This window comes from Aythya marila (genome assembly GCF_965140915.1).
Source record: "Aythya marila genome assembly, chromosome: Z".
In the NCBI taxonomy this organism is placed as follows: domain Eukaryota; kingdom Metazoa; phylum Chordata; class Aves; order Anseriformes; family Anatidae; genus Aythya; species Aythya marila.
The window spans coordinates 689,179-716,488 of NC_139080.1; the positions used below are offsets into that span (position 1 = coordinate 689,179).

At 55.3% G+C, this 27,310-nt stretch overlaps 1 protein-coding gene across 1 annotated transcript; it reads right to left on the reverse strand.

Moving 5' to 3' along the window:
* Nucleotides 1-11,650: 11,650 nt before the first annotated feature.
* On the reverse strand, nt 11,651-16,427 carry LOC309890378 (alpha-N-acetylneuraminate alpha-2,8-sialyltransferase ST8SIA3; the record flags this gene model as incomplete). The annotated part of the gene is made up of 4 exons (XM_082784154.1): nt 11,651-12,005; nt 12,772-13,329; nt 15,418-15,540; nt 16,249-16,427. 4 exons carry the CDS (start codon nt 16,425-16,427, stop codon nt 11,723-11,725), a joined length of 1,143 nt encoding a protein of 380 aa, XP_082640280.1. The 3' UTR covers nt 11,651-11,722.
* Between the last annotated feature and the right edge of the window lie 10,883 nt (nt 16,428-27,310).

Consider the following 27,310-nt stretch of genomic DNA (forward strand, 5'->3'; position numbering starts at 1 on the left):
CGCGGCGGCGGCGGCCGCCGCGGGGCAGCGGGCAGCGGGCCCGGGCCGCCCCCCCGACGGCCCCCGCGGCCCCGGCCGCTCAGCCGGACCCCCCCCGCCGGCCCCGCGCCATGTCCTCGCCGCGCCGCCGCCGCCGCCGTCTGCGGCCGCCCGGAGCTGTCCAGGGCGCGCGGCCGCTCCGCCTGGCCGCGCCCGCGGGGCGGGGCCGCGCGGACGGGCGGGCGGCGCGGCCAATGAGCGGCGGCGGCGCGGACGGGGGCGGGGCCGAGGGGCAGAGCCGGCCAATGGAGACGTGGGGGGCGGGGCTTCGGAGCGGCCCTTAAAGATGCCGCGGCCCCTTTGTAGCGGCGCGGTGCGCGGCACGGCCCGGGGACGGGCACGGGGACGGGGACGGGGACGGGGACGGGGACGGGGACGGGGACGGGGACGGGGACGGGGACGGGGACGGCGCGGCCCCGACGGCACCGCTCGCCCCGTCCCGTCCCGTCCCGCCCCGTCCCGTCCCGTCCCGTCTTGTCTTTTCCCGTCCCGTCCCGTCCCGGGGCTCTGCCGGCGGGGCACCGATCGCGGCGCTCGACGGCTCCCGGTGCGGAGCGGAGCGAAACGGGGCTGCTGCGGGCGGCGGGACGGGGCCCGGCGGGGCAGCGCCTCCCCCGCCGCGAGCACACGGACAGCGGGCACCCCCCGCCCCGCCCCGCCCCGCCCCGTCCCGTCCCGTCCCGTCCCGTCCCACCACCTGACCGCAGCCGGCAGCGGGCTCGTCCCTGCCCCGCTGCCGCCGTCCCCGTGCCCCGACAGCCGCCGCTGCTCCGCCCCGCAGGTGCCCGGGGCTCGCAGCAGCGCGGTGCTGCCCGGAGCTGCCCGCGTTGCCCCGGGGCGCGGCGCCGTCTGCGCTCTGCGGGGCTCCCGGCCGCTGCCCGCGGGTTCCTCGAGGTGGCTCCGCGGGTCCCCAGGGCCGACAGCCTGCCTCTGCCCCCGCTGCCCTCCCCCCCGGGGCTCGCGGTGCTCCCCGAGCTGCTCTTTGGCACCGAGCTGGTGTAAAACGGAGCTGCCCCCGCCCCAGCCGCCCTGCTGCTGTCAGCCTGCGCTGGGAAAGAAAGAAACGGAGAAGGGAAAGAAAGCCCTGGCGTGAGGTGCCTTTGTTCGGGGCAAGTTATGCGTGAAATCTTTTTGTCCTTCCGAGGGGAAGGCAGAAGTTGGGGCTGATTTTGGGGAGAGAGGCGAGTGCAGCCCCCCAGAGGCGGAGGTGCTGAGGTGGGCAGGCAGGGATAAGCGGGTGGGCAGCAGAGGCTGGCAGCCAGGTGCCTCAGGTGCACTAGCAGCCTTTTCTTTCCCCTTCCCTTTCCCCTTCCCCTTTCCCTTTCCCCTTCCCCTCTCGCAGGACGGCTCAGGCCGGAGGCACCTCGGATGCCATGCACTGCACGCCCTGCCAAGGCAGGGGCAGCTGCATCCCCTGTATGTGCTGTATGTGCAATATATAAATAAAATCACAGACACACAAGGAGAAGAGCAGTCGATACAAAAAAATAAAAGCAAGCCTGGCTAATTTGCAGTTGGGGTCCTCCTGCCCCGATGCCATCAGCTCACGCTGACCAGGTGCCGTGCCCAGCTCGCAGCAGGCGCGTGGCATTGCCAGGGTGGGCTCTGCGGAGACCTTTTGATCCCTCCTGATCCCTTTTGCTGTCAGAAAAGCCATCTGCATGCAGGTATTTCAGAGGCCACCACAACACATTTTTATTAATTTGGGCATATTTAGCTTTAGTCTGTGCTGGAGGACAAAAACCGTGTAACTTCTGCAGTCCAGCAGGGACCCCAAGATTTGGGGATCGTATGGTGGCTTACTACAACTACAGGTGACTCTGTGTCACTCGGTTCTGGGGTCTGTCACTCCCAGCTGGCTGAGCCAAGGTCTCCCACACCTTTGAGACAAGGATGACCAAACTGGGCTCGTTTGTTAAGCGCTGTGAGCTGAACGGGGCAGCTGCTTGGTGAGAGAACTGGCCGCGGTTACTCTAATTATTAATTGCTGGCTGCACTTTAGCTGGCTTCGGCTCACTTTGTTTGCTCAAAGTACTGCAAAGTTTTCTCTGCCCAAAATAAAAACGTCCTCGGGGGCAGCGCAGCTCTGCGCACCGGGAAGTGCAGGAGAGGAGGTGACCGCGGTGCCCCAGCTGCGCCCTGCTCCCCCAGCGTGGGACGTGGCGTGGGCACCGCGGGGCTTGCCCCTAAAATAGCCGGCATGAGCGGGCCACAGGTGGCGCAGGTAATTTTCACCTGCTTTTAAGCAAATATTGCAAGTGTTTTCTTTTGGTGTTTTGAAATCGCTCTCGCAAGCACTTTCTTCTCTGCGGAGGGCAGTGGGGCCGGCTCCAGCCTGGTGACGCCAGCGGCTTTGCCAGTGACACCAGTGGGGCTGGGCACGGCTCCATGGGGGACCCAAAACCAGCGCTTTCTCCATCTGTGTCTGCTGTCCAGGCACGAAGTTCTGCTCGTAAGAAGCAGAACTCAGAATTCTTCCCGATTTTTCTCCTCCCAGACAGGATTTCAGTTATTTAGCAGCAAAAAGCAAGTCAGGCAATATGGGATTTGCTTCCCCCAGAGTTTTACAGGGAGCAGCTTAGAGGATAAAGCAGCTCTGAGGAAGTTGAATCCAGTGCAAATGGACAAAGAGGAAAATGGTTCGGGGGCTACCTGGGGATGTGAGACCACAGCTGGAGCACTCGGTGAGCCCCAGGAAGGGGCTGCACCTCCTCCATCCCCGTCACCGAGGCTCTGGGGCACCGGGGAGCCGACCTTGGACCTAGCAGCGGGAATAGGAAGTGAAGGATTTTCCCTCTCTCATTCCTGCACCAGGAATTGGATTATGGGGAAATAAATCCCAGCCTCAGCAGCAAGTGCAGGGCTGCCCTTGTGAGACAACTCTCAAGCAGCCACCAGCTCCAGTGCCCCAGGGCTCCTGCACATCCCCATGGGGCAGGAAGAGCAGCCTGGGTGCCAAGGGAAATCATGGGCCCTGTGGTGCCCACATCTGGAAAAAAAATGGGGAACCAAGAGGGGACAGGAGAAGATGGGGGCTGGGGAAGAGGAGTGGGGTGCTTGTGGGATCCTGCTCGCTGTGGGTGGGGGGACAGCCCCCACTGAGAGGGGCGGCAGGGCCACCCGCAGCGTGGCTGATGGCACACTTGGCCGCCAGGGCCATGGTTAACGATTAAAGCTGGCTCCAGTCTGCAATATTTATCTTGGGAGGGGGAGGACCCCAGGTTGTTTGGTTTGTGGGAAGTGTTGGGAAACGGTGACGCTGGCGAGGAGGGACCAGGCAGGGCTGGTGTGCAGCGGGGTCAGCACGGGGCGGGTGTCCCTGCGTGGTGAGGTGGGAACGCTGCGGTGCTCGCCTGCCCCTGCCACGAGCATTGCCTGCACCCACATGAGCCTGGTGTGGGCCACAGCTTCAGCGGAGGGAAAAATTGGGGATGCAATGGTTTGTACAGGTGGCAGGAGACACGCACAGGCTCACCATAGAGGAAAATGAAAGGCACAGGCACTGCTGTGCCATAAGTACTCAAACCCACAAAACTTGCCAAGTCCTGCACCCTGGGATGGTGCAGGAAGAACAAAATTTTCTGTTTCGGTTTCATGGCATGCACTTTGTACCAACAGTGGCAAAATGGGCACGTTGGCAGGAGCCCACGAGGTCTTACAAGCTGATAGCAACCTGCTTTAGGCATATGTGCATTTATTGTCCTGACATAGTGACACACGTTTAAACCAGACTGAACAGTGTAACATGTATTGTAGCACTGATCCCGCGTTAATTGGGAGGGAACTAGATTATGTGACAGCTGATCTGTTTCTGCAGATAAGCTTTTACGAAGAATTGCTGGGAACCGGCTCAGAATTTTAGCTATACAGGGGAGCACCGAAATTATCACTTCATACATAATTTTTGAGGTTGGTATCCCAAAAATAGCCCCTAGCAAGTGTTGCCAGACAATAAACGCTGACAATGTAGATCGATTTGGCAATTGTTTAGGTTTCAGCCGTGGTTAGAGGGAGAAAAATCCCGAACAGGAGATGTTAACAAATGAGGCACCACGGGCACGCGCTGCAGCCGTTAACTCTGAGCGTGCCTGCTGCGGGGAGGGCACGCTGCTCCCTCGCAGCCCGAGCCTGCTGCCGGCGGAGTCCACAGCCTGGCAGCCCAAACCCCAAGACCGGGGATCCCTGCAGTGCCCTGCCATGACAGGAGTGCTGGTAGGGCTCAGGCGGAGGCAGGAGGGAGTCGGTGCACGCAGGCACTGCCTTCACAGGCACTGGGCTAGGCTGTAAAGCAGAATCTGTGGGTACAGAACGCTCTTATTGCTGGATATCCTCTTCATTTCACAAGGGCAGAGAGGGATCCAATGCCCACAAACTGCCTCTAATAAAAGACCAGAGAGCTAAAGCATCTTTTAATAGTGGGTGGGAAACCACTGTGAGAACTTAAAAATAAGCCGGTGCCTTCAGCAGCAGCACAGCCCCTAAGTCACGCTGCTCCTGCTGGAGGGGTGGCCGTGCTGCGGGGTCCCTGTGTGTGCCACATGTGCCACACGTGCCATGCTGCTGGCTGAGCCGGTGCCTGTTACAGCCCCTTCCAGCTGGGGAAACGTGGCTCTGGGAATCCAGGTGAGCGCTGCTGAAAAGCCCAGGGCAAAGCTCCTTTCAAGGAGCCGACAGGGAACCCAAGCAGGGTCGAGGCAAGCTGCAAGTCCTCTCTTGGCCTGGAAAGTGGCCACCATGCAGAAATAGAGGAGAAGCGATCGATCGGCTCTGACACAGCACAATGACAGCTCTCGGGGCTCCAGATCCACGCTGCGAGGAGGCCGAGCGGTTCTGAGCCCCGGCTGGAATCCAGTAGGCGTGCATCTGCCCCAAATGCCCGCTGACACAGGGGAACCAGAAGTCGAGGAGCTTCCCCTGTGTACTGTGTGGTCCCCTCGGCCTCCTGGCCTCACCACACTGGCTGGGGGCTTTAATCGCAGACCCTAAAATCCTGAAAAGCAAGCGAGTGGTGAGTAGTCAGGTGACCAAGGATGAACGTAAGAGCAGCACATAAAATGTAAGAAGAGTATTTGAGCCTGAGGCACAAATGAAAGAGCTAGCGAGGGAGCTCAGAAGTAAAACTTGGTGAGTTCATGGCCAGAAGCCCAAGGCGCGAGCTGTTCCGTGGCTCTGCGGGGAGGGAGAGCTGGCAGGGAGCTGAGGTAGCTATCGCTGCTTTGCCATCAGAGTGGGAGGAGGTACCGGGTCCTGCAGGGGTCTGTCCTAGCCAGGCTCTGCTCAGTATTTCCATTCCCAGCCGGCAGGATGGGCTGCTGGGGACGCCTGTCACACACAGCACTCTGCTGGAGGATGGGGTTAGCATTCGGGGTGTATTTGTGATGTGGTCCAGGCATGGGGGTGTGCTCTGGGGGCTGGGGGTGTGCTGGGACAGCACCGTTTGCTTTGCCCACTGACACCTTCACAGCGTGGGAACCCGCTAAGGGTTAATGTCATGGGCTGCAGTCCCCCACAGACAGGCGTGGATGCTTGGCAGCATTCATCCACACAAGTATTTCCACGGGCCAGTTATTCCTGAGTGAGGATTTGTGATGGGGCGTTTTTGGTGTTATTTACCATCAGTTTCATCGGCATAAAACATGCCCGGAGCTCGCACAAGAACCTCAGAAAATGAATCATCAGACCTGGTGCTCTCTCGAGGTCCGTTCCAACCCCTACAACTCTGTGATTCTGTGATCCACCAGCCTGAAGGGTAATTTGCACTAATCACCTGATGGAGAAGCAGCATGGGGAACCCGGGCTGCCAGCTGGGGCCGTGCAGCAGGGCCGGGGATAACGGCAGCCCCTTTTCTTTGCGGGGCTGTGCGGGTGAGATCGGGTGCTAGCGAGCACCGCGCATCCCTCCTGGAGATTCATACGCCAGGCACGAGGCCAAGAAAAGCAAACGCCGTTTCATCCACCGAGCATCTGTCACGGGTACCTCGAGAGGGATCGGCAGCGGAGGGCTTGAGCCGAGACCCCGCATCCCCGGTGCCTGGCTCCTGCCTAGCCCCGTGCCTGCAGCACAGCGGGGGCTGCGCCGAGCCGCGCTTCTTCTGCTGGGGCGCAGCGTTCGGGGCACTGTCACATCATCTGTCTGAGCGTGTGTCTGGCCACCCCGTGCATCCTGTACAATACGGAACGGGGGCTGATTAAAATGATGATCTGGCGCTCTGCAGCGTGTGCCTACGGCACGGAAAAGCCCTCCAATTCAGGCCATTAATTATTATTGACAGCAGGCAGTTAAGAAAATACGGAAGGAAGAAGTGGACGCGGTTGAGTTTTACAGACTTCCAATGCACAATAAAACATTTTATTTAAAAACAATGCATTCAATATCGTGTTTTGGCACATGAGTCAATGTTGCAGGCACATTCACACCAAACAATAACATTGCTGGAAGATTCAAAATGAATCATCGCGTTTTTCTCCACAAACTATGGTCACGACGAGTATGCGCTACTCCTGTACAGAAAGACCCAGGCTCCTTGCTCACAAATGTGACGACGTATTTACATGCACAACGCACTGTGCAGGCCACATCCAAACCTCAGATGTGCGGCCACATCTGGTACAAGACGCGTCAGTCTGCGGGCCCGATCCTGATCGCTCTGAAGCCGACAGAGACCCTTCGGGGGGAGCAAGACTCGCTGCCAGTTCTGCTTGCAACGTATCTCACAACATGTGCAGCTTCGCATGCCGTTCACCTGAGAGTGTACTCTGGCCCCTTGTGAACATTAGCCATTTAAAAATAAATAATACTTTTAGTATGGCCATTAAATAATGAATCCTTTAGTACAACTATGGCATTTTTTTTCTCTTTTTTTTTTTTGTTTTTTAAATATTTATCTTTTTATCGAAAACAACTCCATCAGGCATTTGAATAAAGACACATTCATTTACAGAAAACCTGCTTCCTAAGCGATTTGTTTTTGCAACCTCCATTCCCAGCGAGTTATGTTTCACGACTACTTGCTTTTTGGTATACTCCACAACTAAAACCGGTAGCCAAAACGCCTTTTTTTTTAAATGCATCCTGCTACCACCCACTGAAAAGATGCAAGCAACTAAAACACAAAAGGAAGATGCATGGAAGGAGGGCAGGTAACACGCATGTCTCCATTCCTATGTACACCTGCTCCTGCCGTTCCCGTCCTCGGCTGTCCCCGGAGCTAGTTGGAGGCCTTCTCTCCACTTGGTAAACTGAAATGTTTTGTACTTATGAGTATTGATCACACTGCATTACGCATACTTTCATTTAGCTATATTTGCTTGTCTAGACATTCAGTAATAGTGTATATTTTCCCTGAACCGTCATGAATTCATTTAGATTGAGAGCAACAGGAAGATTTTGGGCCAAACAAAAGCGAAGGAAGAGTCTAGCCAGCACAATAAGGGATGCAGCTGGGATTTGCTGTCCTGAGGACGCAGGGCTGCAGCTGGCATCTTCCTGCAGCTGCGAGCCAGGCAGGAGCACGCTCGCTTTTTTAACAAAAATGCCATTTTCTGCCTTGGTTAAGGATCAAGCCCATAACGTGGGGTTCTACGGGAAAACCAGCCTGAAAGAGGGGCTTGAGAAAGAAGCCCAGCCCTGGCCCTGAGGAACCAGGAGGGTCTTTACCCTCCTGGGGAGCAGAGCCGCCCGCACAGCCTGCCTTCCCCTTTGGTCTCTAAGAAGAGCGGAATTCAAAGAGATCTAAGGAAACAGGCAGAAACAAAAGATGCACATTTTAAAGATGGTTTTCCACATTGCAACAGCTCGGACAAAAAATATTGATACTAAGAAGCAATTTACTTTGGGCTGTATTGCGCCATTGATTTTGGGGCAGAACTCCCCATTAAAATCAATGATTCTGAAATGTTCAATGTGGTTCTGAAAAATCAATGGGGAGTTTTGCTTAAAAATCAATGATATAATATGGCCCTTTGTCAATAATTTTTCTCTGCTCCCATTTCCGAATATTTGCAGTCGTTTCCACGCTGCCTTCCCTGCACTCGGCTCCTCTTTGTGCCTCCGCGCAGCGGCACCGTGCTCTGGCCCCCCTCTGCCTTGCGCCAAGCCTCACTGCGAGCAGGAGGAACCTATGAGGTGCCCAAATTAGGGAGGCCAAGCAAAGCCCGTGCTGTGTAAGGCAGCTTTCCACCACAGTCCAGCACAGAAATGACGGCAGCCGTGGGGAGAACAGGCATGGCACGTGTGGGCGTCTTCCTGGCTTTATTGCAGTTACGGAAGTCGTTTACATTTAAAAAAAAAATAAACTATGACAATTTAAAGAACTGCCTTGGGGCTATTTAGGGTTTTGGTTTCAGCTTCTAAGTTTACCGATTATCTTCTAACATGGGTGCTCCAGAGCAGTCGCTCTGAGCAGACAGAAGCCACGCGCTGCCAGGACAGACGGACGGAGGCCCCGGCAGTGCCGCTGCTCCTTCCCTGCCCCTCTCCCAGCAATGCCAGGGCAGGAGCTGCCCCCGGCCGCTCCCCTCACTCAGCCACGGGAACCACTTCTCCTGTTCTGCCGCCAGCCCCGCCAGGACCCCCGGGGGTCCCGTGCGCCTGCCCAGCAGCCGCAGCCTCCCCGCAGGGCTGGTGTGGTGCCCCCAGAGCAAGGGCTTGGCCGGGCTGCGCTCCCTGCAGCACAAACAGCCCTGGAGGCACACAGATGGAAATACGTGTGTTTAGGCTATGGATATTTACTTGCGAGTACATCTAATTTAAAGTAGTTATGTCATGTAAAGAACACGCAGCAGCCAAGCAAGACCTGCCAGTGCAATTTTGCCATTGAGAGCCAGCAGCTGAAAACCGTACAGAGTGCATTGGCCTCCACATTGAAGCAAATAGAATGAAAACTGTTCATATTTATTTGATTTGCTGATTAAAAATGACCTCTCCTGACACGAAGCTGACACGAAGGGTGTGGGGGGCCCTTTGCTCCCCAGGGCTCCCGGCCGAGCCGCACGCTCAGCTGCGCGCCGACCGCAAAGCAAATCACCTGCCCTAGCAAACATGCATCCACTGTGCAGCTCCACGGCAAATTATATCAGAGATGATTAGTTGCTGCACGTCATTAGCAATTAGCGCAGAACCCTTCCTTTCCCGTGACATTTCTCTTTTGCTGTTTTAGGCTGTGCTCTGGCACCCGGAGAAGGCTTTGTGGCCGGGCTCAGCTAGGCTGGGTGCTCCCTGCTCCTGCTCACTGCCAGCAGCGTTTTGGGCTGGGGCAGCCTGGCCCCTTGGCTCAGCCCCATGCTCCACTGCATTCCCCTGGGCACCACACCGAGCAGGGCAGGGCTGAACGCCCGTGGGTGCCATCCTGCCACCCTCAGCACCGGGGGACCCCACGTCACTGGGAATAGCAGGGCTGGCTGTCCTGCTCTGCATCACCCTGACCGCGGCCCTCACCTGCTACTACAACACAAATAATAAATGGCAATATTAATAATAAATCATACGGCACCACACGGCAGAACACGCTAGCGTTACTACACAGCTATGTCTCCATAATCACGTCTGCTAGAAGTCATACTCTGCTGTACGAACAGTGGGGAGCGCAGGACGATTGCGACAGCAAGGAAAGCCGGAGATGCCAGCAGGGCCGATGCAGAATTACGCCCTGGGAAAGAGAACTTCGCAGTCAGGAGGTTTCTACACAAGCATGTCTGAAGTCACTCGTGGACAGCAGGCTGGCATGCCATGCCAGAGAGCATCCAAGCCCCTTCCACAGCTCTAAATGCCCACTGCAAAAGGAAAAGCTGGAAAACACTGGATAATGAAATAGGGAAGAAGGAGGGATTTTCAAAAGGGCTTTATAACTTGCAGTATTCACAGCCAGTGCAGAGGGATGGAGTCCCTCCTTGCTGGAATAAGCTGAATTTGGTCGTGTGGCGGATGCGGTGGCTTTTTCCCCCAAAGCACAGGAGATGCCTGCTGTGGCTGGGGGCAGATTGAGGGGCTGGGGATGAGACTGGGCTGGGAGGGAGCTGGGCAGCCCAGGGGCCGGTTTGGGGGCTCAGAGCTCCCCTGGGAAGGGGACCCCCCTCTGACCACTGTGGGCTGGCTGTGGGCACTGGGCAATGCTCCCAGTTGCTCCGAGTTTGTGTGCTACCGGAGCCCCCTGCCCTCTTCCTACGTCTGCGTGTGGGTACGGAGTCACTGAAAAACTAAAAGGTGCAATTTTAAGGGATGATTTTAAATTGTCTTTTGCATCTTCTTTCAGTGTATAGTCAGTTCTCAGCGTCATACAGAATAATATAAAAATGTTAAAATACTTTTAAGCATACTCGTTTTAATTAGAAAAACAGTTACTTTACAGGCTCCTTTATCCTGAGACATCATGGCCAAGATTTTCAAATATGTGACCCTAAGATTTGTCCTTTTTGCAAACAGCCTGATTTTCAAAGGTACTTGAAAGGCTGTGCCTCCCTTTGACCGCACCGACTGTGACCGGAAAACGAGGCCACTAATTCAGTTGTCTGACCGTGGACCTAGGGATGTAAATGGGGAAATCCAGTAATTGTATTTCCTGTTCCCTGTGCTCCAGCTACACTCGCTTCCCTTTAAAAGCCATTTTTTAGCAACTTGGAGGTCCTGATTTCATTGCGCTGCCTGCCTGGCTGGCTCCCACCCGACCCGCTCACCCTCGCGGGTGCTTGGTGGGGCCGGGCCATGGGGACCCCCGGGCACATCTCCACCGAGCGGCGTGGAGCACTGCAAGGCGTGGGCTCCCCGGCGCTTCCCTGCACTGTGGTACGGGCACAGGCTCCGTGTGCTCACAGCCGAGGAGACGTCGTCTCCCAAAATGTGCTTCACACCAAGGATGCAGCCTCGAGAGGGGCGCACAGCCTGGTGCCGCCCTGGGGCTCGCCTCCAGGGGTGAACACTCCTCAGAGACCTACGGCCACCCGTTGGGTATTCAGCAACCAAAATTAAAAGACCAAATAGTGTCACACAGATGTGAATGAAAATGTTTCAGTCGGTCTAATTTGGACTAGGGAGTGGCCCCAACTGCCTTAAAACACCGGAGTATTCTAAGAGTAATACAAATGCCTAGCTAAAGTACAAGCCGTATTTTCACCTTCTCTGCGAGGTCTTAAAAAAATGTAAAATTCAGTAAATACGAAAATATGCAAGCTGTGGAAATTTGGGATCCACGCTGAAGAACTCATCAGTGATGATACACTGGGATTCTGGGTGGCTTTTTCAGTCAGCCACACCAACTAGACGGATGCTGAGCTACTAATAGCAATGGATACGAGAGAAGCGATACCTTTTAAAATTAGCACTCCTAATTCTAATCTGAAAGGAACAATTGACTTAAGATGTTTAGAGGCATTTAGTGGAATGCTGAAATAGGAAAAGATTTTAAAACATACTTCATAGCATATATATAAATGCAAAATATTTCAACTTTGCTGTGCTGCTGCATGAATAGCATCCACAGAATTTGATAAATGCTTCTGCACTGCTAAATATGCTTAAACCCTTTGATGAGCAGTGACAAGGGTGATTAAAAAGCATCTTTATATTATGGAAAATATTTTAGGGTGGGTATTATTATTATTATTTTTTTTTTAGAATTGTATCTGAAGAATGTTTAACTCAGATTTGGGCACTTTTTAGACAATCATTTGGCACTTCAAGATTAGGTTCTTAGGCACAATGCGACAAGGTCAGTTTGGCCAGTCCTTCACCGTGCATCCTGTAGAGCAGCTGGAACTCTGCAGGCAGCTGGTGGGACTCCTGCCACTTGGTTGTGAACTTTGTTCCTTTCTTATCATAGTAGTGGTATGGGAGGTCTTCCCTCGTGTTGGGGTCGAACCCGAACGGCCAGAATCCGTACAAGTGAATCTCTTCGCATATGGCAGAAGCAAGCGTATACATGAGAATACCTGTGCTCAGCCGCTTGGGTGACAGGTGTTTGTTTTTCCAGTATCTGTGAAAAAAAACCCACAAAGGCATGTTAGTATAGGGTACACATAATGCCACGGGTTTGCTGTAAGAAAAAAAGAAAAAATTACTGCATGGAGATTGTCAAAAATGCTGCTGCATGGAGACCATCAGTGCTCACAGCTGTTAACCCAAGCAAGCTAAAGATTGCTGTTCCGGTCAGTCTGTCATGAACAGGACTGCAGAACTGCCTTATTACCAGCCTGATTCTCTTCTGTGATTCCCTTCCACATGTCTTTTTGTTTTTTTTTTTTAACCTGGAAAAGCAGTGCCTTATCCAGAAAGGTAGATTCACTGGCTCCTGGTCACATGCGCCACATTTTCCTTGTATAAATCAGTACAGATTTGCTTGGATCACTCTGCAGATATCTGTTAGCATCCCCAGTTGCTAGCTGGGAAGAGCAAGTTCTTCTATAAGCGGTGCTTTTCTCATGCAGAATCTCACTCAACTCCTCCGTACTCCTTCTGTCTCCGCAAAGCCCCGGCAGGAGCAGAGCCCATGGCAGAGCACACCCTGTGCGCTCCACCAGCCCACCTCAGATGTGCCTCAGTACAAATCCCTACAGAAATAATTGAAGCACTCTCTGAAGCAATAACAAAAGTGCGTTTGCTCTGAAAGCAGACGGTACCGGGCCCTGACTTGCCAGACAGGGCCTATCAGGTTAGTCGTGAACAGAAAAATAAATGCAGTTGTGTTTATATAAAGAGAAATATGTATTTTGACAAGTTAAATGTGAAAGAAAAACACACACCTGTTAACATGTTGCATTATATTTCCTGGCCAAGCCAACTGGACCTTTAGTTGCCCTCTGTGCTCAACAAAGAAGTCAACCAGTGTTCTTGTGACTGTTGCTGATGTGTGGAAGAAGAAAGCCGGGATCCACAGAATGGCTCCGTCAAGCTTTTTGAGACTTAAAAAGAAGTTGTTGCGATCCTGAATGGTCAAAAGATTGTTGTAATACTTCTCCAGGATGCTGGGGTTGAAGGTTGTGAGATTGGTTTTCCTTCCAACATCTTTCTGGAATGCCTCAGTCGGAGCAAAATTGCAACGAAAAACAAAATCAGATTTATCTATTTCTTGTCCGCACTGACTCCCGGTCAGGATTCCGCTGTTTCCAACCACGGCACAAATGTTGTAATGCTTATTGAGGATCGGAGACACGTCTGGAAGCAGTGATCTGAAGTTATTGCTAATAGAAAAAACGTACTTATGGCTGGAATAATCATAATGCATCAGCTGTCCGATCCGGACACTATTCTTGGTCAAAGAAAAATTTTTTATGACATCGACATGCTGAAGGATTTCTTGCCTAAAATAAAACAGAAAGACAAAAGAAACCATTGAGTTATACTTCCCCCTTTTCTGTGGTAGAGAGATTTACTTCCAGATGGATTTTTTTTTTTTTTTTAATGCAGCAAAGCGGTTTCCTGAGCAAAGTGGTGCAACAGCTTTAAAATTAATATACATAAATAGGAACGAGGGAGCTGGCTGCTCACCCCGTGCTCCGCTTGGCTTTACTGGCCTGTCCTGACTGATGCCAGGTAAGGATGTGTCCGTGTCTGCTGCGATAGTGTCAGGACTAAAACCTCGGATTTGCCATATGAGTGTGAGGAATGTAAGTAACAGCACACACTTCCCACGTTCACCTTCCTGAAGCGTAGGGCGAAACACATTTCTGTTTGTGCTGCGACATGCCTGGCGGAAGAGTTTGCTGCTGCTGCTGTTCTCTGCACACATTTCACTCGGTTCTGGACCACGGATCTCTGGTAATGATGGATATTGTGTTTGCCATGACGCATTTGAAGCAAAACCAAGAAGTCCAGCTGAATTAACAGACACGTAGCTGATTTTTTAAATACAAGTATTTCTTGTGTTCCCATTAAGGAGCTTTGAGTCACAAAACAAGTGACAGTCACTGTCTCCCTTTATGTAAACATAATTCCTTAATGTCTTTTTTGAGCAAGCACGCCAGCATCTTTGCAAGGGTTATTAGGAACACTTAAAAAAACAAACAAAACCAACCCTGCTCAGGAATTTCCCTAGCAGGGCATAAAATTAGAAAACCAATACCACTTTATTTGCTCATGTTTATGGAAAACAAACAACCTTTCTTCCAGCTCGCATCCTCCAATGTCTAAGCATTAATGGAGTCCCACTGGGTACCCTAATTATGGGTTATGGCTGACAGACAAATGCAGAGGCAGATCCTGAGGCATTAGCTAAAACCAGCAGAGGGGTGACACTGAGTTATTTATTAAGAATGAGCTGGTGGTGCCAGGAATGAAGCCATACTACGGGGGGGCACTGCTACACCAGCCGGGGAGATCCCAGGGAAGGGATGGGGCAGGCAAAGTGCCATCGCCTCTCGGATGCCCACAGCTCCTCTGGGGCTCCTCTGGGGCTCCTGATGGGCGGTGGGCAGCTTTTGGCAGTGCTGAAGGTTCATCACCAGCCTGCTGTGCCCGCAGCAGTGCTGCCCCAGGACTGGAGATGTGAATGTGCAGCTGGAGCTGCAGGGCTGAGGTGCCCCACTCTGCAGGGCTGAGGGGCCTGGGTTCACATTTCCTGGGTGGGATATGTGAACAGTCACGGTGCAGCCCCAAACCAGCGGGCATTCATCAAGGCACAGCCAGAGCCAAGATGGCAGTAGCTATCTTAAATGGCTATGGGATGCTGTTTTCTTTAACTTCCCTGCTGTATATAAATACTGCAGTAAGGCCAATAAATACCAGAGGCTGGGCAGACATCACCGAGTTCACATCACAGTGGGGAAAAGAAAAGCCCATTTTGCTCCACATGAAGCACGGGGCAGCTTTGAGGCAGCTTAAGGAACCGAGAAACTCCTTCTATTGCCACGAGGCCATGAAAGTCAGCGCACCCTGTGATGGGAGGCAGAAGCCAATGTGCCGTGAGGGCATCTCAGGGGGGTCCGGGCTTGGTGGCCCCCCTGAGCCAGCCGGAGCGGTGGCAGGAGGCAGAGCCGCACTGCACTTGCTCAGAGCTGCTGGCGGCTGGGAAGTTGTGCTGGGCGTGCTCTGCCCTCAGTGAACGTGGCACTTGGTGGCTGCTACAGGCCGATTTGTTTCGAGTTTTAAGCAGCCAGCCATTTATCTTGATAAATGACAATTTCTCTCGCACTCTGGGAAACTGGGTCATGTTCCGTTTGGTAAAAGGATGCGTGTTGCAGCTTGGTGTCCTGCTCTGAGATAATCAATTCCTCCACGATAACTGTAACCATCTTGGGAAATGCTCTGATTCAGCCTTTGTTTCTCACGGCTGGCGAATTACTCAGAACTCGGAGTATTTAGCAGCCCCAGGCTGCATTTTCTTACCCCCTCGGGGGAAGGGGATAACCTCGGGGAAGGTGAGAGGGGGCGAGCGGGCACCGAGCGCTCACCTCTGGTGCGCGAAGGCGGTCCGGTTGAACACCCACTTGGAGGGCTTCTCCTGCAGCTCGTGGCTCAGGGAGTTCGTGATGGGCACGAACGAGGGGTCCAGGAACTTCAGCGCGAACTGCGACCTGCAAGGGAGAGCACGGACCCACACGGGCACGGCGGCACAAGCACAGGGGCACGGGCACGGGGTGCACACCCAGGGGCGCACACCCAGGGGCACAAACCCAGGGGCACAAACCCAGGGGCACAAACCCAGGGGCACAAACCCAGGGCACAAACCCAGGGGCACACGCAGGCCGTGCCCCGTCTCCAGCCGAGCCCGAGCCGGGGGCAGCACCACGGACAGCGCCGGCTGCTCCGCGCCGCTCCCCGACGGGCCGGGCCGGGCCGGGCCGTGCCCAATTGCGCCGGGATGCACCGTGCCGAGCCGAGCCGTGCCGAGCCGAGCTGCACCGTGCCGAGCCGAGCCGTGCCGAGCCGCTGCCCACCCTGCAGCCCCCCCGATGCACCGAGGATCCCACGCCCGGCCCGGGAGCCCCGCGGTCCGGGGTCGCCGCCCGCCTCCCGCAGCCCCGGGGATGGCGGGGCCGGGGCCGGGCCGTGCCGGGGGTCCCCGGGCTGCGGGGGAGCGGCGGCGGGGCCGGGCCGGGGCCGCGGGGCCTTCCCGGGGCCTTCCCGCGGGGCTCCGCCGAGCAGCGCCGCGGCTCCCCCGGCACCGGCTGCGGGCGGCGGGGAGCGGGCGCGGGGGTGCCGGGGGTGGGACGGGTGGGACGGGTGGGACGGGAGGGAGGGCCCCCGCCCCCGGGCCGTGCCCCCCCCCAGGCTGGCCTCACCTGAATCCCGCGTGGAACATGTACATGCGGGGCCCCCCCGGGCCGGCGGCGCGGGGCGCGCCGAAGATGTTGTCCTTCTTGAGCGAGACGTAGCTGATGAGGGAGAGGATGAGCAGCGCGATGCTCAGCATCACCAGCCCCAGCACGCTGGCCACCCGCACCATCTTGCAGCTCCTCATGCCGGGAGGCGGCCCCGCGGCTGGGCGTGTGCGGGGGGGGCGCCGCGGGGCTGCATGGGGGGGGGCGGCGGGCGCGGGGGCGGCGGGCTCGGCCCGGCGGCGGGGACGGGGCCGGCACCGCCGAGAAAATGGAGGGAGCGAGCGAGCGGCGGCGCTGAAATGGCAGCCGCAAGCCCAAGGCCCGGCTCCCGCAGCCCCGAGCGCCGCCGGGCCCCCCCCGTCGCCCCGCCCGGCCCCCCCCGGCCCCGCTTCCCTCCGGCAGCCCCGGGGGTGCGCCCCGACGGCTGCCCCCGACGGCCCCGGGGTGCCCGGCACGGCCCCGCGGAGCCCCCGGTGCCCTTTGGGATCGGGGCTCCCCCCCCGGGACCGTTCCTCGGCCCCGTGCCCCCTCCGCCAACGGCTCCCGGCTGCGCTTTGGGCTGCACCCTGCAAACCTGCGGTGTCCCCAAACCCGCGGTGTCCCCAGCCCCACAGTGCCCCCAGCCCCACGGTGTCCCCCTGGCAGGAGGGCTGGGGGCTGCCGGGGGCTGCAGATGGCCAGTACAGCGCTGTGGGGTCTGCCTCTCAGCCTCGGTGCTGCAAAACGCACCCAAAGACCCCTTGCTTTCTAAAACCAAGGAGTTTGGGCCACGGTGCGACCTACAAGAGCCCTGGCTGCAATTAACTGGCCCGTAAATGACCCAGCAACCTTCACGTGAACTCCGGGAGAGCCCCACTTCTGCAAACCGAGGAGCGTTGGTCTCCTACGAACACAACTTGTGCATGCTGCAGTACTTGCCGGGTTTCTTCAAGCTACATTTCTTTTTCCTTATGAAGCTCACCCCCATAGACAGCTCTGCCTCTGAGCCCTGAGTTCATAGAAGTGCCTTATAAATAATAAATATTGTCTTTGTAGCACCATCCTTGCTCTGGGCTATATCCTACAAGCTCCCCATGCATGAGGCTCGCTTTGAAGAGGTGGAACATGAGGAGCTTGCAGGGCTGGGTTTTACGTCACAGCATGGTTCTTCAGCCTTCACTGGGAATTTGGCCTGAGTATGGCCCGGAGGACTGCATCCCATTGCCCTGGGATCCTTGTGGCTTTGGCAGAGAGGGAAGAGAATGCAAATTGAGGAAATAATGCTGCTTTGATATACAGCAGGCAGCTTTCTTGCATGGCTCTTCACATGGTTTCCGATCAGCTCCTCTGCTGCTGTCCCCACGGTGCCTGCTGTCCCCAGCTTCAGCACGTCCACCCAGTGTGCTCAGGACATAGCACCTACAACTTTTTACACTTTGGAAATCAATTCTGTAATGTCTAGCATTAATTCTTACGTGGTTTCTGGCCACGTGTGTTGGGGCTGGGTATAAGCTCCTAGGGGTAGGACTACGCAGTCCTCACGTCCTTTCTTTTGGGGCGCAGGCGTGCAGCTGGGGGAGCAGAGGGGCTGCGGCCTGAGATGCAGCTGAACCTTGTCCCGAGCTGCTGCATGGCACCGGGTGTGTTGCAGGAGGGCTGAGGGCAATGCGGGGCGCAGGGGAGCAGAGCGCAGTGCTGCGGGCAGGACAGGGCGGTGGCGGTGTGCCAGGCCCCTGCTGGCTCATGGTGCGCCCTGATCCCACCCAGCCTCTGTGCAGGGGACACCGGAGAGGGCGGCTGAGGGGTGTATCAGCAAGAAATACTTAAAAAGCCTGTCTAAAAGTGCTCCGTTCTGACCCGTTTCCCTGGCCCCAGCCCTGGCGGGGCCGCGCAGCGGTCCCAGGGTGCTGTGCACGCGAGCACGTTGCAGGAGAAACAAAGGCAGTTTTTGCTTCAGATTCTTCAGAGATAGCAATATGTCAGGAGCCCCTAGAGAGGCTGAAAGTAAATGAATCAGTGCTAGAAAGTGAAGGATATCATCCGCACTGAATGGTGAAGAGGAGTCCTGAACAGTATCTTCATTGATTTTCCTGTAATTGACACAGAATCCCGGCTTGCCTGAGGGCTGCTGCGCGAGAGGAGTGGGGAGGCCCAGGTACAAGGAGCTGCCTTCCTGAGCCGCGAGAATTTCTCCTCAATTAGGTGGCTGATTTTTTGTGAGCACCTTTGAAAGAGGCAGTGGGTTGGCAAGCTGGTGTTTTCATTATTCACAGGGTGTTTTGCAAGCTGTGCTAAAGAAAGGGGGCAGAGGAAGACGTGCCTCGTGCCTCAGCATTGCCACTGCTTTCCACCAGCCTCAACCTGGGGATCCGAGAGGTCTGTTCCCACCCAAATGACCCTGGTTCTGTGAAAGTGCTGGTGTCCAGGGCCGCAGCGAGTCGTTGGCTGCTGATAAATACCTGTCCGTAAGTGAGTGTGCTTGCTAGAAAATACAGCGGTGGCATACAGCAGGAAATTTGTAGGAATTACTGTTTTGATTAGATTTCAAGTCTCCAAGGAGGAATATGCCTTCCCTATAAAACCCCTTCTGCCTGCAGCTTTGGTACGGCGGCTCGAGCGGCAGGACAGACAGAGGTCCCCGCTGCTCGGACAGACAGACAGACAGACAGGCAGTGCCTGACGGGGCAGCCCCGGCTCAGGGCACTCCCCCAGCACATGCAGGATGTGCAGGCAGAGGAGACCTCCTCGCGTTTGGGGGTAATCCTTGCCCCAAAGGAGGAGGCAGGCTGCACCTGGGTCAGCTGCATCACTGGAAAATGTGTTACAGTGCCTAAAAGCCCATCAGAAGTGGAATAAATCCCGACGTTAGTAGGAGGTTGGTTTTATGCTAGGGAAAAAAGACAGGTTCTAGCTGTGCAGCAGTGATGTGCCAGCTCTGGCACCAGACGCAGAGCTGAATTCCAGCTAAGCTGAGCTGCAGTTTGAACACATGAGGTTGATCATCGTAAATGTGATGGGGGAACCTCCTTACCCTTAATCTACCAGACATTTATGACTATCTGCTGCTCTATCAGGAATACCAAGAGGTGTTTTAGCTAATACATGCCTTCGTGATGGGCCAGTGGATGTGGGCAGTCAGTGAGGTTGGAGATAGCTCTGAGGTGGTCGTGTCCTGTCCCTGCCCCAGCCAGGGCAGCCAGAGCCACGGCCAGGACGCATCCAGCCGGGCTTTGAACTTCTCCTAGGATGGAGGCTCCGCAGCCCAGCACAACCTGCTCTGTGCCTGACCTCCCTCACAAACACACGTTTGGGTGCAATTTCTTATATTTTGATTTGTGCCCATTGCTCCTTGTCCTGTCACTGGCAGGAGGAGCCTGGCTCCCTCTTCTTTTTCCGTGTTCGGACACAGGGAAGCGATGTAATTAACGCCGTGAAAGGCACGGTGACATCTCATTTGCAGCAGCACTCCATGACCAGGGAGGGATCTCTTCTTTACAGCGCTTGGTGGTAACGTGTTCATCTGCCACTGCTAATTCAGCTGTTAATGCCCCCTTCTCAAGCTACAGCAAGCACATGTTTTTATTTGGTGCAAAGATTGGCTGTAATTCCTATTAAATTCTTCCTCCCCGGAGAAGTGGGGCAGTCAGGACGCTGGCTCCAAGCGCTGCGGCTCTGCTCATGCTTCCCCTTGTCCCCTCTTGCTGTGGAGCTGATAAAGGAGCCCTACTTTCTGCAAAAACAGTGAGACTTCGTAAAAAAATCCCAGAAAATGTTTGCGTTGGGTGATTTTCTTCTTGCGATGCTGGGTGACAGTCCCCGTGGACCGCAGATCTGAAAGGAACGTCTGATTTTGGAGACCGCCCTGCTACATGGCATAAAATAACCACAGAGTGGATGGCAAAAGGCCTCTCCACACACAGCACGCGTGTGCTTGGGGCTGCCACGAGCCTGCACCCACCGGCTCCTGGCAGAGCTCTTGGAGGCCCTGCGGTGGGGCTGACAGAAAGAGCTGAGCTTCACGGCTGCCCACGGGTGGAATATTCCTCCAGACCGGTTTCCGATAATGAAAAAACAAAATCTCTGCAGCAAAATGCTGTCAATAAGTGCTTTGTTGCCAGTAAGGAAACAATATCCAACAGAGGCACATGGCAGGATTCTTCCTGATGCTAGGGAAGACTGCAGAAGAGGAGAAATGTGTGTGAAACAGGGACAAGGTTTCAAGCAGTCAGAGAAGACAAGAGCTGATGTATCAGTGGAGCAGAAATGCAGATACGCTACATAAAAGAAAGCAGGAGCATCGATCTGCTTTCATGTCCGACAGGGGAAACACCCATCGGGTTGAGCGTGCACTTAGGAACGGTTCCCCCTTTTTGACTTATTCATACAAATGGGACATGGTCTTTTTAACTCTACAGGAAAGTTGTGCTTTGAAGATTTGCACCCGCTGAAATGAACCTTTTCAGAGCTGTTTTTCTGTCTCCTTCCCTTCTTTGAAGCCCATGCGTAGGGTCTCCAAGCAGTGAGGGCATCCTGGTCTGACTGACTGCACCCAAAATAGTTTTAAAGTCTCTTTAAAAACAAGTGCTTGCTAGCCTGCTGGTGTGTGAAGCTCTATGAATTTATTATCAGAAGCATTCTCCTTCCTCGGCTGCGTTCAGCTATCGCTGCTGGTTTGTAGCATCTCCACTTGCACTGAAAATCTGTTCCCTGGGGAAGGAGGTAAAGAGAGAGCCACATGCGACTCCAATCACGGGGCTGTATTAATAAAAGCCTCTCTCCCGGAGTCCCTCGCTCCTAAAACATTTGCAGCAGCCAACAAAGGCAGAAACTCGCTGCGAGCAGAGCTGCAAAGGGGACGGCACCAGCAGCTGGGGGCCTGGGGGACACCGAGGTGTGAGCGCGTGGCTGGGACAGCAGCGGGACACGTGCCTGAGACGTGGTGGGCACCTTGCAGGAGCCTGTGCCTGGTGGGGCATTGCACAAACCATGAGCCATGGGCAGTGGCAGCCACCAAGGACACGAGCAAGGAGTGCCATTGAGTGGCCACAAAAAGCACGCGGGTGCTGCGACGGGGAGGGCAAGGGCAGGGACGTGCACCCTGCCATCCAGGTGGCACCAGGCTGGTCCCAGTGGCACCAGTCCGGACCCAGTGGCACCAGGCTGGTCCCGGTGGCACCTGGCCGGGCCCAGCGGCACCCAGGCCATCTCAGCAGCAGGGCAGCTCCGCTTTCCCTGAGTCACTCTCTTGAACGAAGGGCCCGGTTTTTCTGCTGATGCAGCGCCTCGGGTATCTAAATGCTTTGTTGAACGTCTGCCCAAGTGTGCGTAAGTGCTTTCAGGTTAGGTGGCTGCTGAATTGGGTTTCCTTGGACAATTATTTTCAACATAAGTACCCAAAGCTTGCTTGAGCCCTTTTCTAAGTGCTTAAGTTATTATTTTTTTTAAACCTGGCGCTGTATCCTTATACCTGTGGTCAGAACAGTCCCAGATAAACAATTATTTTAATTACATTTGCAAAAAGCACTTGCTGGGCACAAAGGGCACGCATCTCCTGACTTCACTACACATGGCATTTTCTTTTAGCCTCTGACCTCCCGCTTCTCCTGGTCCCAAGCACCTGCTCAGTGCAGCAAAGCCCCCAGCCAGGGGCTGGTCCATGGTACCATCATCCACTGGTACCGTCAGTGAATTCAGCCCAAAGCCTCAGCAGGCAATGATGGCAGAAGAAAGAAATAATCTTGAAGGGCCAAAAGAGAGAAAGCGTTGTGCGTGCGGCCACCTCCTCCACTCACTTTTGATGTAAATGCATGACAAAAGTCCATTAAGCAGGGCTGTACGAGCCGTGGGAGGTGGAAGGCACACAAGGAAGCACAAGCACCCTGGGGACACTCACAAACATGCTGAGGATGCCCCAGCACCAGCACAGGACTTCCCTCACACCACCCGCAGCCCAGCGCCACAGCACCACAGGGGGACAAGGACACTGGGTCTGGGGACACTGCCGGCTCCTGCAGCCACGCTCACACTTCTCCTGGCTAAGCCACCAGGAATTTACGAGAGGCTCCAGGATCCCACACTAACGGCTGCTCCTGCTCCCCCCAGCAAACCGTGCTGGTGGTCCCCGGGCAGGGCGAGGGGCAGCCCCCAGCATCCTGCAGCGATGTGCTGAGCCGCTCGCTGCTGCCCCGTGGACGCTGCCCTCAGCCTGCAGGGACGAACCCGGCATCCCAGCCCCTGGACGTGGCCCTCGGGGACGTGACCGACCGCTGGCGCTGCCCTGACCTCCCCGAGGACAAACATCTCTGCTACAGAAAATACTAATGAAGGGGCTGGGGCTGGGAAGAGTAACGGAGCGATTAGTGGTGTGCATGCAGCTGAGCTTCCTGCAGATTATTTGTATTTAAGCCTAATCCCCCGCATTGAAAAAAAAATCCCAAATCTCTTCATTTTTTTATGGAGTGATTATCACAGCCTCCGGAATGATTGTGTAAAAATTAATCTGGGGGGATGAGATTGGTTTTGGAGCTGTGGCGCGGTGCCGGCCAGGCGGCTGAGCTGGTAAACAAGCCTGTGCCATGGAGGGGGTCCTGGGCCCACGCCGGCCCCCTCAGCATCGTGCAGGGCACTGCCGGCTCAGGATCAACGCGGGTGCCAGTGGGACAGGCTGTGGCAGTGTCCCGGTGCCCTTGGTGCCATCGGAGGCTGCACGGTGCCCGTGTCCCCCGGCAGCCCCCGGCACGGTGGCGCGGCCACCCCAGGGCCCTGGTCCAAGGAGGTGCCTCAGCGCAGCGTCAGGGGTGCGCCGTCCTGCTGACAGGCATGATGGATCTGTAACTATTCTGAAGTGCTCCATGAATATTGCATGCAGATCCACTTATTGGAGCCTCCGCTGCAGGGGTACCTCGGACTGCTCTAATAGTGGCCGTCAGGAAATGCAAGCAGGGGAAGAAGAGTTCGAGATCAGCCCTTCTGCTGCCAGCCCACGAGACAGCGGCTGGCAGGACCGGAGAGCAGTGCGGGAGGGCACGGGGCTCCTGGCCCTTGTGCTGAGCCCTGTGGATGAGGCAAGCGTGGGCCTCAGTAGGGTTCTCACCTGGTTTTTCCCCTTGTGGGATTCCCGACCCTAAAGCAAGGTGCCCACAGGTTTGGGAAGCGAACCTGAGGAGCCACCCAGACTGTTTTTTTTTTGCATTAATTCACGCAGGGACATTTAGCCAGGAGTTGGAGCATTTGCCTTGCTTTAATTTTGTGCATTAATCAGCAGGAGAGGGGCACATTTTAGTTTGATGTAGATGGTCACCATCCCCTTCCCATTTACACCCATGTGGCTCCATTGATTTCATTAGGATCCGCCAGGCAGAAATGAGAGCGGAACTCGGGCCCTTAATGAAGACGGCTGTTAGTAAAGGCGGAATGATGGAAAATAATTAACCCTGCACGAAAACGCACGATGCTGAAAGGGAGGAATACATAATTTAGGAATCAGGAGGCAGTTCGGCAGTATTAATCGCAGACAGCATGTCTGAGCAGCACGACATGCCGAGAGTCGCCCCGCTCGCCGTGGACCCGGGCCAGCTCCGCTGCTGGGGCTGCAGCGAGGCTCCGAGAGACGCCGCGGGGCTGCCGAGGCTGCTCCCCGCCTGCTCCTCTGCTGGGCAGGGCCAGATGTGCTGCCTCCGCTGGCGGAGCCTCGGCCAATTCCATTAATTAAAGTTCTAATTGTGCTAAGGGAGCTCTGACCTCCGAGGCGGACCCTTGCCCTCGTTCACGAGGAAGATTGGATTATTCCTACCTCTCCTGATTGTCAGTGCCTTCTTTGCTGCTAAAATATTCTCCCTACTCCCTGATCAAACGACTTAAAAAGGCCAAACACGGGGCTTTCAACAACAATAACAAATACACCGATTTATTTAAACGGGCACCAGAACCAGTCATTCAATAGGCAATTTCTGGGGAGGGCTATAAATGAACGCTTCCCCCTGGCAGTGCTTTAAGGCTCGGGTACTGGATTTAGGAGCTCCTTCGGTGCTTCCTTTCTCTCACACAGGCAGTGCTTAGGAACCAGCGACATGCCTTGGGCATTGGGGCTGTTCCCCACGCCGGGGATGGGGTCAGCCCCGCTGGTAGCGGCATCATTTCAGGCATGGCAGGGACAGGAGCAGAGCCGTGCCCGTGCACCTCGCAGCCCAGCGGCAGGGGAGGGTGTTGAGGATGCGATAGTGCAGGAGTGGAGCTGCAGACGAACCAAGAAAATCCTCGGACAGCCTTCAGTGCTCACCGCTGTTGAAGGCAGTGGGCTTCAGCGCCTGAATCCTGACTGCTGAGCGATTTAATCTGATGAGACTGCTCCTTGCAGACCTCAGCCTGGAGACAGCGTCATTATTCAGGCAAACCTCAGCTTCTGAGGCCGGCCCCAGCCCCGAGCAGCCCAGATCCGTGCCCGGTGGGCACACCAGGAGAAGACGCCCGTGTCAGAGCACCCCGCGAGCTGCCCGCTCCTGGCCAGCGGGTGCCTGGTGCCGGGCCCCTGGAGGCAGGCACACGGGGAGCTGGGCGAGGTGTGAGGAGTGAGCCAGCGGTCATCCGCGATAACGAGCAATAACGTCATTACGAAATTGCTTCTAAGAAAACAGTTTGTCTTAGAGCTTTCCTCTGCCAAGTCCTCCCGTTGCCGACAGCTCGCTGTGCCAACGGCATGAGGGAGCCCAGATCAGCGCAGGGGCTGCCAGCGAGGGGCCTGGCCCTGCAGGGACCTCGTCCCTGGCACCGGTGGCTCCGCGCGGGTCCTGAGGAGGCAGCAGGTGCCGGGGTCTCCAGCAGCTCTTGGCCCTTCCACACCTTCCTGTTCCCAGCTGGGAGCAGCAGGCCAAACTTCACCCAGATAGAGATGTGCCCCTGCCATTAAAACATTACCTATTATCAGCCTCGGCTTCTCACAAATTATTTATGGCGGCGTGATAACGCAGCCAAGTGCAAAGGTGACACGAAGGAGCCGTTCAGGGTTTGGTGGCACGGCGAGCCCCGCCGGTGGGAGGACTTTGAGCCGCGGCTGGTGCTGCCACCGGGCACCGCGTGGGGACATCTCTGGAGCCCTGTCCCACGGCCCCATACCCACTGCAGCCCCGCTGGTGCCCCCGCGCCCCGTCCTTCCCCTGCAGCCCCACTGCGGCTCCAGGAGGACAACACATGCTGCTGTCACGCGGCCTCCCTTTCTTAAATACTAAATCAAGGAATTATTCCTTAAATGACCGTAATTTTATTTTCTGGTCCTAGCTAATGAGCTATTTGTGTAATGAATCATAAATTACTTAGAGCAAGATCTTTCTTTTACTTAGAATGGGTAAAAAATATGCGGCTTCTCCAGCCCGAGCGGCTGCCCGTGCCCACGAGGTAGTGCATTTTTCCAGCTGAACCCTCAGATATGCACAAGCCCTAATTTTGCAGATAAACAGCTTCTATTTCATTAAATGAGCTCTGCACAGAATGTTTGTCTTAGTTATTTCCAGAAAATTAATTCATAGAACTTAATCTGTTTAGCATCTGATTAATGGGATTTTTAATCACCCATAATAATGATAATAAAAGGCTTAAAGCAATAACAGAGGAAAAGGTGTGTATTTGTCTTTGCTATCCCCATTGTCCTGACAGTCATCAGCGCTGTACAATAATTCATGATATTTGGCATTGTTTCTTTCAGACCTATTGATCAGATGAAAAAAGCAGATCTCGTTTGAATCTGATTCATTTAACCGTTTTTGTAAAATTACCTATTATCAGGAGAGGCTGCTTGGCAGCAGGCTTTTCAGTCTCCTTGAGTCGAGACACATCTGTACCGTTCGCTCCTGTGACACAAATATCATTAAGTCCATGTCTCCAATAATTAAATGCCTGCTGCATGACACCTAAAATCATATTTGTTGTCAGCCATGGCACGGGGTACAATAGTGATGTATTACAGCATAAATCCAGCGCAGGAGTAACCGTGCTGTGGCAAAGACATTTACCTCCAGAATGTTACTCTGGTGTATATTTGACTTTTATTTTGTTAACCATCTGAAAAATGTATGTCATGCAATATGCCAAAGCAAACAATGCCCATGCTATCCAACGCAAAAACTGCGCAGAGCAGCTGAAACCGGGCGCGCTTCGCTGGGAGCAGGGAGCAGCAGCTCTGGCACGCTCCCCCAGCCCTTGCTCCGTCCCATGGCACGCTGCGTGCCCGCTGCTGGAGGCTGGATGACTTTGCTGGACAAGGCATGCTCCGTGTCTCCTGCTGACAGGTTTCTGGCTTTGTCCCCCCTCTTTCAGCCTGCTCGTCTGCTCCCTCCCCGGCACTGCCTTCTCCTCGCGCTCAGCCTGGCCTCCATGCACGGCACCACACATCGGGTCACCCTCGGGGCACTGCAAAGCCCTGCTGCCCTACATGTTTTGCTCGGGCTCTGCTTCAGGCTGTGCCTCGTGCTGCTCCACATGCCCTTCGTGTGCCACAAGGAGAGGCAGGAGTGTCCCCTGGATGCAGAAACAAGGGCAGGATGGAGAAGGACGAGTGGCTCTGGCAGCCCCCTGTCACGGGCACGCTGCCATGCATGCAGGGAGTGCTGGCACCTGCTGCAGCGAGGAACCTGCTCCTTTTGTCCCGCAGCAAGGTGAAACATGCAGGTTTTGCCATGGGGGGGTGAGCCGAAGGTCAGAGCGTGGGGGCAGGCTGCCCGCTGTCCGCGGGAGGATCGATAGCCCCGGCCCTCCACATGCACACGCCGCTGACGGGCAGCGCGGGAGGGCTGCGGGGCGGTGGGAGAGTGGCAGCAGCATCCTCTGCCTCTCGCCGGGCGCCTTCCCTCTCCCGGTCTGAAATTGGAAAGGAATGGATCGATTTTTTACTCTTTTCGGGGTGAGGGGAAATTGCAGAATGAAGATGACTTGAAAGAATTAGATGGATGGGAGTAACTGAAGCTCATCCTCCACGGGGGAGAAAAATGCAGCAAAAATGAGGGTGTTAGCTATCCATCCTTCAGTCAGTGTTTTTATAGGGAGCTCCATCACG